Raw genomic sequence first — 14,011 nt, 5'->3', positions numbered from 1 at the left:
CTTAGGGGAATAGAGTTTGTTCAGGCCTGTAGTCATCCCGATGGGAAAGGCATGGTGGCAGAAGTGTGAAGAACCTGTTTGCCTTGCAGCCCTAGTCAGGAAGCCAGAGAAAGGGAAGATGTGCCCTGTGGCACGGGGAGGAGGGGATTTAAGGTTGCAGGCAAGCAAAGATTATGTGTTAGATCGGCCTGATTAAAGAGACACCCTAGAAAAGGCACCCCGAGGGCAAGAGCTGCACCCTTTGAAGGCTCCTCCTGGGGCAAATCCAAGCTAATTTGCCAAGAGAAGCCAGTGCTCAGCTCACTTTCTCCTTTTTATTCAGTAAGTGGCATAGTCCACATTGAAGGTGGTTCTTCCCACATTTAAGGTGGCTCTTCCCACCTTTATTAACCCTGTCTACAAATTTCCTCAGATGTGCTTAGAGGTTTATCTCCAAGGTGATTCTAGATCCTGTCAAGGTGACAATATGAATTCACAGAATCAGGAAGAGGCATTGGATCTGTTGGTATTTGTTTTTACTGGAGATCGGAACATTTGAAAAAGCTAATATAGGGGCCAACCTGACCCCTATAGGCTGATGAAGGTGCCTGCTGCCAAGCCTGAGGACCTGCAGGGGAGAAGGAGGGAAGTGATTTCTCTGCAAGGTGTCCTCTGACCTCTGACCTCTACTCACGTGTGGCATGTGTGTGCCTACATATACTTACATATGTCTACACAAAATGAATTAATTAGAATATAATAAAAAAAGAAAAGCTAAGATAGCCAGTTGAGGGGGAGGGAAGTAAAGGATAGCCGGGATCAGAGGGCTCCCAAGGAGGCCTGAAGGGGTGGCTCCAAAGTACTCAAAAAGGTGGCTTCAGGCAGGCAGGGCAGCTGACCCAAGTGTTCTGTACCGTTGGCAACAGGATACTGAAGATTTCCGTAGCTTGGATTCTGTTTTTTATTTTTCTGTAGGAGGCTGGAGTTATCTGCTGTAAGGGGAGTGGATAGTTAGAGGCTTGGAAATTTCACTGTGAAACGTGAGATTAGTAGGCCAAGGCAGCGTGTTCGTGTGCAGGGCAGTGAAGGGAACTGTTTGGGCCTTGGATCATTTCATGCTCTCCGGTTTCTGTCCCTTCTGGTATGGTTGCTGTATTAATCGCCTTTCTCTGCAGTGATAAAACACCATGACTAAGGCAGTAATAAACTTTACTACAGTAGAGAAGAGTTTATTTCAGCTCATTGTTCTGGAGGGGTACAGTCCACTATGATGGGGGCATAAGGGCAGCAGGCATTGGGCATGGCAGCCGGAGCAGGTACCAGAGCTCACATTTGAACCACAAGCATGAAGCAGAGAGAGAACTGCAGAACTCTAGTGACACTCTTCCTCCAGCAAGGCCACACCTCCTAAACCTCACTAACAGAGCCACCAGCTGGGGATCAAGTGTTCAGACGCCCCGAGACTGCGGGGTACCACAGTGGCCTTCAACAGTGCTGGCATTCAGGACTCATTGCTGAGTTGATAACTGGGCGTATCCAGAGTTTAGACTTTGCCAGCTACTGACAACAGAAGAGAGTCGGAGGGTATTAATAAGGTTATTACTGAAATGATGGGCTCCTAAGTGTGTCCATTGTCCAGTGTACAGCCACTAGAAAATCAGAAGCTTATTTTAAATCACAGAGGTAGAGGTGTTTTGTGTGTGTGTGTGTGTGTGTGTGTGTGTGTGGTGATTTTTTTTGTTTGTAACTCAGTTATGTGGTTCTCAGTTATGAACTTTGTAGATGACAACATCATAATGTGTCAGAATGTCAAAGGTTTGGACACGCCCACAGCTGATTAAAGACAAGTTAATAAAGGTAAGAAGGCTGTCGGGGTAAAGGAAAGGTGAGACATCGAGGATGTGGAAGTGTAATTTAGAACAATGCTGAAGGAAAGGAAGCTGAGGTGAGCAAAGAAGATACTTTAGCACAATTTAGGAGGCACATGATGTTGGTAAAGGATGGTGAAGTCTGAAGTCTGTGCATGGTTGAGTGGTCAAAGGTGCCGGGCCATCTAGATGGACAGGAAGTTACTCAAGTGGCCAGTAGCAGGAAGTATTTAGGAGGTGAGAAGAAGGTACAAATGAGAAGCGAGTGGGTGGCATGATTCACTGGTAAAACCAAAAGGAATGTTGGTGTTTTAGAGGGTTGGGGATGGGGAATGGGCTTGAAGGAGAGAGGGTGAGCAAAGGAGGTTCCTGGACCACGTCTCAGAGTAAAGTGTGAGGGCAGACTACACTAAGCGCTGTAGGAGAAGAAAGAGGATGTCCTCAGGGACTTGGAAGAGACACCAAGGATGTGGTGCTGGATTCTGTGGAGCAGCAGTTCCAGGGAACCCAGTGGACGGGCTGGGTCTGGTGGCTGGAAGGAGTTGTGGGAGCATGGTGAAGACAGTTTGCAGTGGGTACCACTGGCATTTCTAGTGATAAAAGCAGGGCTGAGTTCAGGGCCAGGTGTGGTTGGCAGAGGTATTAATCTCTCTTGGCTGGAGTGACGCCAGTCCTTGGATTTCCTTTTCCATAGACTGATGGACAGTGGTGGGAACAGGAGCTACGGAGTGGGACCCATTGCTCTTAGCCCCCTGAGGAGCATAATTCTCCCACGAGAGCCATGTAAGGTTTGCTGTTATGCCCAGCATGAGATGAGGAAACTGAGATTCAGTTAAGACAAATTCAGTAGCTGATCAAGGTTACACAGCTACTAACAAATGTGTCAGGATAACAGGCATGTATCAGCCACCATGCCTGGTTTAATTGGTGATGGGTTTAGAAAGCATGGTTTTATCATGCTAGGCAAGGCCTCTAACCATCTGAGCTACACTCCCAGTTCTTCTCAAGTCCTGTTTGAGAAATCTCCTTCCAAAGCCCGTTAACTCTTGACAGTGTGGTATATTTCTAAAGACCACTATTTTATTTATACAACTGTGATAGTTCTTTACTACGTGATTTATTCTGAGTAAAAGGCTGCACATACTTTGACGGAAAGGTGTATCTTTCCTGGCCCCATTATGTCTGAGGTTTGTTTCCTTGTGCATGATTTATTTATTATGTCTCACACTGACTTGTGCCACTTGCAATACTAAGGCGCTCTCTCACTCTTTCTCCATTCCGGTTTCTGAAGTGTACCTTACCGCATTTTCCCCTTGTGACTGGGAGTCAATCATGTCAGCTAGGAGAGAAACCCAGTTCTTTGTATGACCCAGTGTCTATACACCGTGTTCACGGCTGCGTGTTTCATGTAGATTAAGTCATTAGCAGATAGTTGTTTGCCAAAATGTACTTACTGACGTGGCGTGAACGCCTTCCACACTAGTAGGAGCTGGCTCTCAAGTCCGCTTCTGTTCTTAGATGAACGTGCAGCTCCAAGTTTTGCTAGCCAGTCGCATTGTTTTCAAGTTAGCCATAAATCCATCCTGAGAAGGGTTTGGAACCTTCTGGAATCAAGTTGCCCTTCATTGTTAACCTCCAGTCCCTTAGAATTGGCCATTTTGCCACTTGTGGGAGTGACACCGGCAGGCATCAGGGGTGGCTGAGCTGATGGAGGTTGGGAGATGGGGAGTGGGGTGTGTGATGGTGCTGTTCACTGAGCTGTGTAGCCGCGGAGAAGGGCTGCTTTAGGCTTAGTTCATCTTGGGCCAGATAGGGGCATGGGACCTGTGTGATCCCATATGGAGCCCCCCCCCCCCCCCCCCCCCCCCCCGTGCAGTGGGGAGTACTGGAGCTGCACGGAAGGAGAGCTGCGTTGGGAGTGAGGAATTCCTAACCAGGCAGACTCTCCAGTGTGCAGAGAGGCGGTCCAGGGTAAAAGGAGGCAGTGAACAGTGTCAAGTTAAGAGAGTCCGTGCTGGGTAGCCTTCATTTTCTTGTGAAATGGGAAGAAATACATCTGTTAGGAGACAGGCACAGCTGGAGATTTACTGGCATCTGTATCTGTATCCCAGGGAAGGGAGCTAGCTAGGGATGGAAAAGGAATGCTAAGCATGAGTGAGACATTGTTCTCTGCTTCCTTCTGCCCTGTTGCTCTTAAAGACACACAGCCCTATCCCATGCCCCTTTAAGGGTGTTTACCACTGAACGTCATGGCATTGCTTCCTGTGAGCATCCCTGCTGGGAACAGCATTGGTGGTTCAGACGTCATCCCTCAGAAGTCCCTGCACTTACAAGGGGATGATGAACTGAGGGAAAGGAGAGCTGGAGCTTCTGCCGCTAAGCATCCAGTTGGTATCTCAATAAAAGAGGAAGTATTGGGCCGGGAGGATGGCTCTTGCCTGGTAAATTGCTTACCAGGCAAACATGAGGACCTAAGTTTGTTTCTCAGAACCCATGATTAAAGAGGAAAAAAAAAAAAAGTCGGTTCTGGTAGTCAAGAGACAGGCAGACCCCTGAAGCTCACTGGCTAGCTAGGGTAGATTACTTAGGCCAATGAGAGAGCATGTCTCAAAAAACAAACACAACTAGGGAAGATGGTCCTGATGAATGACACCGAAAAGTTGTCTCCTGGCCTCTGCACACCTACCTGCCCGCACACGGATACACAGAGAACATCATCTTTCTTTACTAGCCTCTCTTTTGTTCAAGTCTTTAAATTCTATTGGCTATCTTTTCACTATGCACTATCTCTGCTAGGTATTAATGCCTAGTGAGCAAGGAGCATCCCATAGCTCCTTGAACTCTGGGATTTTTAATAGATATCCTTGCCTCCCTGCTGGCACACAAACCTCTCCCATTTAGCATTTTGAACCCCAACAGCGCGCCTGGTATGTAGCCTACAAGTGACAAGTGTAGGAGGCATTGTTGGTTCTGAAGTGAAGCCCCAACCGGCTCTTTCTGCTGTTTCTTGGGCCTTGCCTCCCAAATTCAGAGGGAGTGTCCTGCAGGAGGAGGGAGGAGGGCTTTCATAGTGGGGGAGAGGTCTAGGCTTGCTCTGATCTAAGACACAACTCCTGAAAGTTGGCTGTCTTGCGGGCAGAGGACCAGCAAGCATCGTCATACTCAGCAAGATGGTGGAAGTTTCTTTAGCGTCCACAATTCCTGTGAATGCAGACAGCTAATTATATGGTAGAATTCATTTCTTAACAATCTCATTCATTTCTTCTATCTGTTTTCAGTTGCCTTTTCTAGGCCGGCTCCCACTAGGCCGGCTTCCCAGCTTCCTACCAGCTGCGGGCCACATGTAGAGGAGCGTGAATGAGGCTTGATGCTTCTGCGGTCTGTGCTGCCTGTGCTTGCCTGTGCTTAGCCATCGCCAAGCCCTCGAAGGGCCTTTATCAAGGCTGATATTAGGAATCATTTTCTCTGTTTTTGCCTTTCTGCTGTCTGATTCAGGCACCCAAAGTGAACAAACAGGTGCAATTGCTTCTACCAAGAGGCCTTAGTTTTCTTGGGGGGACGGGGCACTTGTAATCATCTCTAGGTGAGTCCTCGGTTTGGCATGACTGATTAAGCAAGCAGCTGCTTATTAAGAAGCAGAGCCAAGAGTAGAACAATTTAATTAGCTTCTGTTTGCTGAGCCTTTAATAGAAGTCACAGCTTGAATATATGGTGTTCTTTGTTTAGTTACAAATGAAACTTTTTTTGGCAATGAAATCTTCTCATCGTCTAACCCAAGGAAACAGAAAACAAGTCTGTTGAAAATATAAACCACTGGGGGTTGGAGAGATAACTCATTAGCTAAAAACGCTTGCTATCCTTGGAGAGAACCTGGGTTCTAATCTCAGCACCCACATGACAACTCACAACCATCCATAGCTCCAGTTCCAGGAGATCCACTGCCTTCTTCTGGCCTCTGCAGGCACCAGGCATGCATTGGGTGTGCATACATGCAGGCAAAACACTAATACACATAACATAGTAAGCCTTTTAAAAATATATAACATATTCACCCACATATATCCAAATATCTAACAAATGATGCACAAAATCTAAGGCTTGGGGGAAATAGTGTATTTTTAAAGATTATATTTATTTTTTGTGTGTGCGTGCTTGCACACACGTGTGCATCAAAGTATGCATGTAGAGGTCAGAGGACAATTTGGGAATCGGTTCTCTCCTTACACCCTGTGGATCCCAGGGTTGGAGTTTGGTTGTCAGGTTTGGTGCAAGTACCTTTACCCTGAGTCACCTTTGAGCCCATATTGCATTTTTTCTCTTTCTTCCTTTTTTCTTTTGAGCTGGGGTCCTTTTATATAGACCAAGCTGGCCTTGAACTCACAGAAATGTCCCAATCCCTGCCTCCCTCGTGCTGAGATTAGAGGCCTGACTACTGGGAGTAAGGGCGTACATTGCCATGCCTGGCCCCATACTGCATTTCTTAATAGTGAATTGTTGAAGTGTTTTATTTAGTGTATCAGTTAAGGAACAGTTCACAGACCTGGTAATGTATGCTAAGTTTTATGATACCTATTAGTAAACATTTAAGAAGTGCTCGTGTATACATTGTATTTTAACAAAAGTCTGCCGGCAGCCCATGCTCCAGGGCCAGCAGCCCAAGCCTTCAGGCAAACCACCCTCACAGCTGAGCTGAGGGCAGTGGTCCTCAACCTCCGTAATGCTGCGACCCTTTAATACAGTCCCTCATGTTGTGGTGACCCCAACCATAAAATTATTCTGTTGCTGCTTCCTAACTGTGATTTTCTGCTGTTGTGAATTGTAATGTAAACATCGGATATACAGGATCTCTGCTGTGCAGTCCCTGACCCGAAGCTGAGAGCCGCCGGCTTAGACTCTCTCAGTACCTTCTGCTCATTGATCCCATTCTCTGTAATTAGCCATCCACCTGGCTGCCCGCGCTGTGTTTGCTTTACCTTTCGAAAGCGCTTTTCCTTATGTCCCACATAATCAAGTGATAACACATTCAGTTGATGTACAAAGTTTACTTTTATGTATTTTTGGTTAATAGTAAGCCTAAGCTAAAAGGCCGCAAACTAATTTTTTTTAATGTCAAGCACACATTGAAATAAAAGAGAGATAAAAAGCAAATGAGCAATAAAGTTAATGGAGTCTTACAGAGAAGAATGGCAATGTCAATAATTTTACCAAGCATATACCCATAGAGAGAGGCAGTGACAGAGGGTGGGGGCCGTAATTCATTCCAGACATATGAATTCTGTCAGAAGGAGCCCCATGGGAGACCGATTCAAATGATGATGTCCTGCTTGGCAGTGGATGAAGCGGGGCTGTTGCTAGCTCAGGCAATGACTTGGTCTTTCTCTGGTGAATTGGCTTTAGTAAGTGTCTTTATTTCTTCAAATTAGGAGCTTGAAAATATATATTGATTCATTTTCCTCTCCTCTGAGGACCAGCCCCATCAAAGACAGAAACGCTCTGCTGCGGATATTCACACAAACCCTAGCACTTTTTTGGCCTGGATGTTCCTAAGATAGACCCCCGCCCCAGCCAGGACAGGGTCTCGGGAATATACATGGTTATATGTTCCTGGCTGTCCTGAAGCTTACTGTATGGACCAGGATGACCTGGGACTCATTGATATCCACCTGCTTCTGCCTCCTGAATGCTGGAATTGAAGACCAGTGCCACTATACCTGGCCTTAAGACTTTTTTTTTTTTTTTTATTTTTTTTAGGGGCCAAAAATAAAAGTTGAGCCCAGCAGCACAGAAAACATACATGAAGTGTGTGTGTATGCACATTGCTATTCTTTTCACTAACTGTCCATACAACCCAAAGCTCCTTTTTTTTTTTTTAAAAAAAAAAAGTCAAACAAAACAGTTTTTGTTAATGAAATTTAAAAAAAAACATGGAAGCTTTTTGGTCTAAGGAAACGTGTTAATATTACCAATGACTTAATATTCACAGTGATGTGATTTTGTTTTGTTTTTTCCTTTATTTATTTGATTTTTAGCTGAGCAGTGGTAGCGCACACCTTTAATCCCAGCACTCTGGGGGCAGAGGCAGGTGGATCTCTGTGGGTTCAAGGCCAGCCTGGTCTACAAGAGCTAGTTCTAGGATGGTTCAATACTACAGAGAAACCCTGTCTTGAAAAACTAAAAAACAAAAAAAAAAAATTAAAAATCTTGTTTTTAATTGTGCATATCATGTGTTTTTATGCATGGTAGTGCAGTACCTGTGGAGGCCAAAAGAGGGCATCATACACTGTGGACCTGAAATTGGAGATACTTGAAGACACCAAAGGGGGTTGCTGAGAGTTAAACCCAGATCCTCTGCAATACTAGTGAGGGCTCATCACTGCTGAACCATCTCTCCGTCTTTATGGCTCTTTTTAATTATTTATTTCTTCGTAATATTTTAATTTTGTCTTCAATATTGTGTCTCATAATGCAATCAGTTTTTAACTTTGTAATTTATTATTTGTTTGTTACTTTTGGGCAATGTTCTGTGATTTGGGACTTAAATATGTCTTGGCAAAATACCCTATCAACTCCTAGTTTTTAGATGAGAAAATTGAGTCAAAGAGAAATCAGTCTATTTGTCTGAATAAAATTAAAACAATGTCATTGAAAGAATAATTTCAATTGTAGTAATTAAATTTTTCTCCTAATGTTAAACTCCTAAGATTAGATAAGTTTGAATTGTGATGTTAAGATGTTTAGATTTTTTTTTTTTTAAATGCTATGGAGACCTTTAAGGTATAGGGTACCTTTCAGGTACTTAAAGTATTTTTGTGCCAGGCATGGAAGCACACATCTTTAATCTCAGCACTGGGGAGTCAGAGGCAGGTGGATGTCTGTGAGTTTGAGGCCAGCCTGATCTGTAAGACAGCCAGGGCTACACAGAGAACCCCTGTCTCAAAAAAAAATTTTTTTTGTCTTAAATAACAAATGTATGACACTTGACACATAGTAAATGCGAAGAAACTGGAGGTTCACAACTTCTTGTTTGTTTTCCTTAGATTGAAATTTTCTTATATTCTTATATTTCTATTAATACTAAAATAAATGTATACTTGTTAAAGTTTTAAAAAAAAACTATTACAGGCTTATTGTGCAGTAACAACTCAGAGCTGTCCTTTCTCTCAGCAGGTTGAAGAGCTATGGATGCCAACACCAAAGTGGTCATCGGCACGCTTTGTGGCAGCTTCCTCCTCTTCCAGGTTCTTTTCCATTTTGTAAGTTACTGGTTTTCAGCCAAAGTTTCTACAGGTTATAATAGTCTTAGCATCGACAAGAAGATCGAATGGAACTCAAGGTAAGACCCTGAAAATATGATTAATTGACTTAAAAATAGTTTTATGAAATAATAATAAAGTCCTTTTTGGTGGATCTTAGGAGCAGAAGGAAAGTCAAGATCCCACACAAGAAGAGTTTAAGAATTCTTACATCAGAAGATGGTGGGACTAGGGGTGGCTCAGCGGTTAAGAGCACTGGCTGCTCTTCCAGAGGACCTGGGTTCAGGTCCTGGCACCCACACCACAGTTCACAACCTTCTGTCACTCTAGCTCCACAGGATCTGATACCTTCTTCTGGCCCTCACCGGCACTAGGCATGCATGCAAGCAAAACATCCATACACATAAACAAAAAATGCTAGGGATGTTTTTTTTTTCTCTACTTTCTATGTATGGGAAAATTTAGTAGACTCCAACAGGTTTTGCACCCCTCTCTGAAAAATTCACAACAAACATGTATCCTTTTGTGGTGGTAACAAAAGAAAACATTTCTGGGATTGTGAATATTAGCCTGTGCGAGTTAGCCACCTGCAGCGTGATTGAATTCTACAGACCAGAGGGCAGAGTGTATAGTCTATATCTTATCATGAATTTCTAATTATGATTTAGATCCTTCTAGATTTATTCTTTCTAAAAACTTGTATTATTTTATACAGTATGGGTGTTTTGCTTGCATCTATGTCTGCACCGTGGGTGCCCGTGAAGGTTAGAAGGGTGTTGGATCCCCTGGGACTGGATGGTTGTGAGCCCCCATGTGGGTGCTGGGAATCAAACTCCCATGCTCTGGGAGAGCAGCCATCCCTTCAGCCTATATATAGTTATTAAAAACAAACAAAGAAACTTTTCTAACATTTGTAGATTGAAAAACTGGTGGGAAAGATGAGTGGGAGAAACAGATTTTCTGGGTAAATTTTGTTTCCCTTTCAATGTGGTTAGAATATGTGGAAGCTTCTGAATCAAGCCAAAGAATAGGGCGGGTACCAAGAGATGGAAGCAGAGATGAAAATAAAATTGGAAACTATTTTGCGTTATTCAGTATCATCACTCTTCTGTGGTGCAGGAAATTATAACACGTGAAACCAAGTTCTGCTTCGAGGAAGGAATCTGGCTTCATGAGATTCATTTAGCTGTTCGAATAGCATTTTTCTCGTCTCTCTCTTTCCTGCTTCCTGCTTCAGCTTGTATACTTGGAACTTAGGGATAAAGAGTACAAAGGAAAGCTGGGCTGGTTTTGAAATACATATTTATGCCTTAAAACTCAGCCTCCAGCCTTGACATATGCTCCAAACAGCAGGCAACTCTTCTTTGAAATCTTTCCCTTTGGCATTTCTTTTTAGCTACTAGAGGATCTACATTTTTGCTTTTCCAGGACCATGGTCTTAAAAAGATAAAAATCTCAAGTGTTTACCAACAGCAGCTTCTGCAAGTATAGACTTTTGGGGTGGTTTTTGTTACTTTGCTTTTCTGAGATAGAGTCTTACGTATCCCAGGCTGGCCTGCAGCTCACTGTGTAGCCCAGGATAGCCTCCTGATTTTCCTGCCTCTACTCCCAATGCCATCACAGCACTCAGCTGTGTAAATGAAGGTTCTGATCCAGACTGACAGGTCGTTCCTAGTGTCTGCTTCTGCATGTCTGTTCGGCATAGTGAGAACTTTTGACTAAATGTCATTTCTGTCCTCTGAGAACTTAACCATACTTCGCCTGCCATTTAACACTTCATGAAGACTAACACTTGAAGCCTGCCTGTAAGAAACAAAATTTAAAACTTAGATTTTATTTTACAAAAGGAAACCTAAAAGTTTTTATGCATTCTGTATCTTGGTATGTTTGTGGGCACAGACGTCATTGCATATGTGTGGACGTCAGGAGAGTCCATCCCTCTACTATGTGGGCCATGGGGACTGAGTTCAGGTTCTCCAGGACTCAGAGTCAGCAAGCAGGTGCTTTTTACCTGCTGAACCATCTTGGGAGGGAGCTGAGAAGGAAACATTTTTGACACGTGGTCACTAATCCCTCTGCAGGAGTTCAGGAGAGGTTATTCTTCCCTCTCACAGGATTTTGAATAGCAGTAAGAAACCACCTTCTGTGTGGTGGCTTAGAAGCAGTGTTCGCGTGCAGGGTGGTGGCGAAGCGAGCGCTCTCTCCTGCAGCTCAACTGCTGTGGGTAGAACGTGGAGGGCACAGGGTTGTGACCTTGTCAGCTGTGCCAGTTTAGGCAAGACTCATCAAGCATGTTTCCACTTCAGAAGCTTAACACAGAGAAACGATTCACTCGGGATTGTAGAACCTGTTCATTTGAAAATAAAGCTGTGGCCCTATGATTTCTAAAGGACTACATCATTATCAATCATGTTATTACCATTATGTTTCTTGAGACACGGTCCTACCATAAAAATCTGGCTGTTATAGATAACGTAGACCAGGCTGGTCTCAAACTCACAGAGATCCATCTGCGTCTGCCTTCTGAATGCTGGGATTAAAGGCGTGTGTCACCACCCCGGCCCTTAATTATTAATGATTAATGATAGAGGTTTATACATGGTAGGCAAGGGCTTTGCTGCTGAGCACTGCCCCTGTCGCCTTTAAATGACAGTGTTTAGCCATCCTCAGATATACTCTCCTCCGTTGATTGCACTCTTTCGTATTTAGCTTTAATGCTCCGAGGTGTGCATTTTTTCAGGATGAAAAATGTCTTAGAGGAACAAGTCATTTGCTGCAAGGAATCTGAGAGCTTTGTGTGTGTGCCTTGTTTCATTTCAGGGTAGTATCTACATGCCACTCTTTGCTGGTTGGGATTTTTGGCTTATACCTCTTCTTCTTTGATGAGCCTACTATCGCTGATCCACTCTGGTAAGCTGTTTCTTTCCCAGTTGTTATTCATTTTGACTTATGCTTTGCTATGAATTATTAATAGAGGCCTCATTTGCATTACTTAAAAACATATCAATTATTTTTGATGTCTGCCTTATTAAAGTGCTTATAGTCAGTCCTACTTCAGCTAGTTATATTAAAATGATTTTAGATGTGAACACAAAGAGGACCACTTTGCTTTCATATTGCAATTGTTACCTAAAACAAAGAGAATATGATGAGTTGAGCAAAACCACATTATTCCAAACACTGTCGTGAGAAAAACAGCGTCATCTTTGAGCTAGGACAGTCAGCTGGAGTGGCCACTAAAGGTTTGCCATTAAACTTGTGTGAGGCCCATTGTTAGCCGCCAAAGAACTGAAATGAGACTTGGAGGTGGCCATGTGAGAGGGATTAAAATCTCACAGGAAGCACTTATTAATGTGATGGATCTCGCATATGTCATAATCAAAGGTAAACATGAAGGCAGCTCTTCTGGACACATTAAGTATGGTTGCAATTGCGCAAGTTTTGCACACTGCTGGAGCTACTTAGGAAGGGTTAGGTCAGCTTAATGTAAGGGAGTAGGTGTGTGGGATGTTCTGATGGGAGGTGACTGTGTTCTGTGGATACAGGACAATTTAACCAGGTGTTTGGACCACCGCTGTGATACAACCCCCTGCCATAAGTGTAAAATTATCCCTTTAAAATTATACCAGTTGATTCATTTTCATTTCCATTAGGAAGATGTTTTTCCCAAAATAACTCAATTTAGCATATTTCATACCTTGACCAGATTTTTTATTCTCAATCTACATAAACTGTACCTTTAATTCGCCCATATTTATTTTTCTCACATGATTGTAAACAGAACAAGTCCTTTGAGAAGTACATTGTATAAAAAAATAAATAGATGTGGCTTCTTGGTCAGGTTTTGCCTTGGTAAACTTTAACCTAACATAAATTTTGCTGTTTTTTTTTTTTTTCCCCCTTTGGGTCTATGCTTTATTCCAGGTCTAGTTTTCTTGGATTGCATTTATTTACAGGTCACAGTGTATGATGAAAATGTGACTTTTCTGCATTTCCATTTTAGTTCAGCTATTACCAGTTTTGTTTTGTGTTAATTTTAAAGTAGCACATACTACAAATCACATGAAAGATGGAGTGGAGTAAATATGCGCCCATCCTAGGCTAGTGGGGTGCTCAGCAGGTTACACCCTGCCTGCCCAAGCCTGGTGACCTGAGGTTAACCCCTGGAACCCACATGAATGGTGGGCTGAAAGAGCAGACTCCTGAAAGTTGTCCTCTATACACACACACACACACACACACACACACACACACACTAGCGTGCACACCTATACTCACATAGACATCATACTCACATATATTACTAATTATAAACTCAATAGAACAATTTTAAATGAATTCATTATATTGATATGCATCGGTGAACCTGGTCACAATACCATGGTCAAATTGTCCTGTTCTGACAATATTATCAGGTAATAGGCAAATCTGTTCCATCCTCAGTAGAGTAATATTGATAGGACCGTATTGCCTCAAAAATCAAAGGTGGGATAGATGACTTCTTTGTTTATTTGAGTCACTGATTCTAAGTAAGGGATTTTTAAAAATCGGCATCTAAAATTCAATTTCAGTCCATATGTGAACAAGTCATATGAAGACGCATTTCTAAGACTGTAGATAGGTTTAGAACAGAGTCCAGAATTGTTAGCGACCCACTCCCCATAGGCCAGTGGGCCCTCAGGCTTCCTCCAGAAGTGCAGTGAAACTGGGTGCTGCCTCTGCCTTTAAAGCACAAACACACTGTTATGCCCTGGAATTTGGAGCTCCTGGAATAGTTCTGAGCACTCTAGAAAATACATAGGCTGCCCTTGGCCATCCTTAGGATGTGTTTTAGGCACTGCAAACCTCAGTGTGGATTGATGTTAGATGGTTTCTTAAAGATTTCAGCCCAATTTAAATGCCGAGAATCAA

At 43.3% G+C, this 14,011-nt stretch overlaps 1 protein-coding gene across 7 annotated transcripts in view; it reads left to right on the top strand.

Annotated features, from left to right (window-relative positions):
- Nucleotides 1–14,011, top strand: part of Tlcd4 (TLC domain containing 4) — a 53,323-nt gene that overhangs the window by 16,864 nt on the left and 22,448 nt on the right. For 4 of the 7 annotated variants that reach the window (XM_050144688.1, XM_050144814.1, XM_050144560.1 and 1 more), the window contains 2 exons: nucleotides 9,015–9,180; nucleotides 11,921–12,010. In XM_050144688.1, coding sequence (XP_050000645.1) covers nucleotides 9,026–9,180; nucleotides 11,921–12,010 — 245 coding nt within the window. In that variant the 5' untranslated portion in view covers nucleotides 9,015–9,025. Of the gene's footprint in view, nucleotides 1–9,011; nucleotides 9,181–11,920; nucleotides 12,011–14,011 lie in introns of all 7 variants that reach the window. The other 3 variants (XM_050144611.1, XM_050144751.1, XM_050144470.1) reach the window with 1 other exon arrangement.

This window comes from Alexandromys fortis, unplaced genomic scaffold (assembly GCF_014885135.2).
Source record: "Alexandromys fortis isolate MF-2015 unplaced genomic scaffold, M_Fortis_MF-2015_v1.1 scaffold_19, whole genome shotgun sequence".
NCBI classification, from domain to species: Eukaryota; Metazoa; Chordata; class Mammalia; order Rodentia; family Cricetidae; genus Alexandromys; species Alexandromys fortis.
Note: the sequence above shows the minus strand (reverse complement) of the source record. Positions and strands in the feature narration are given on the sequence as shown.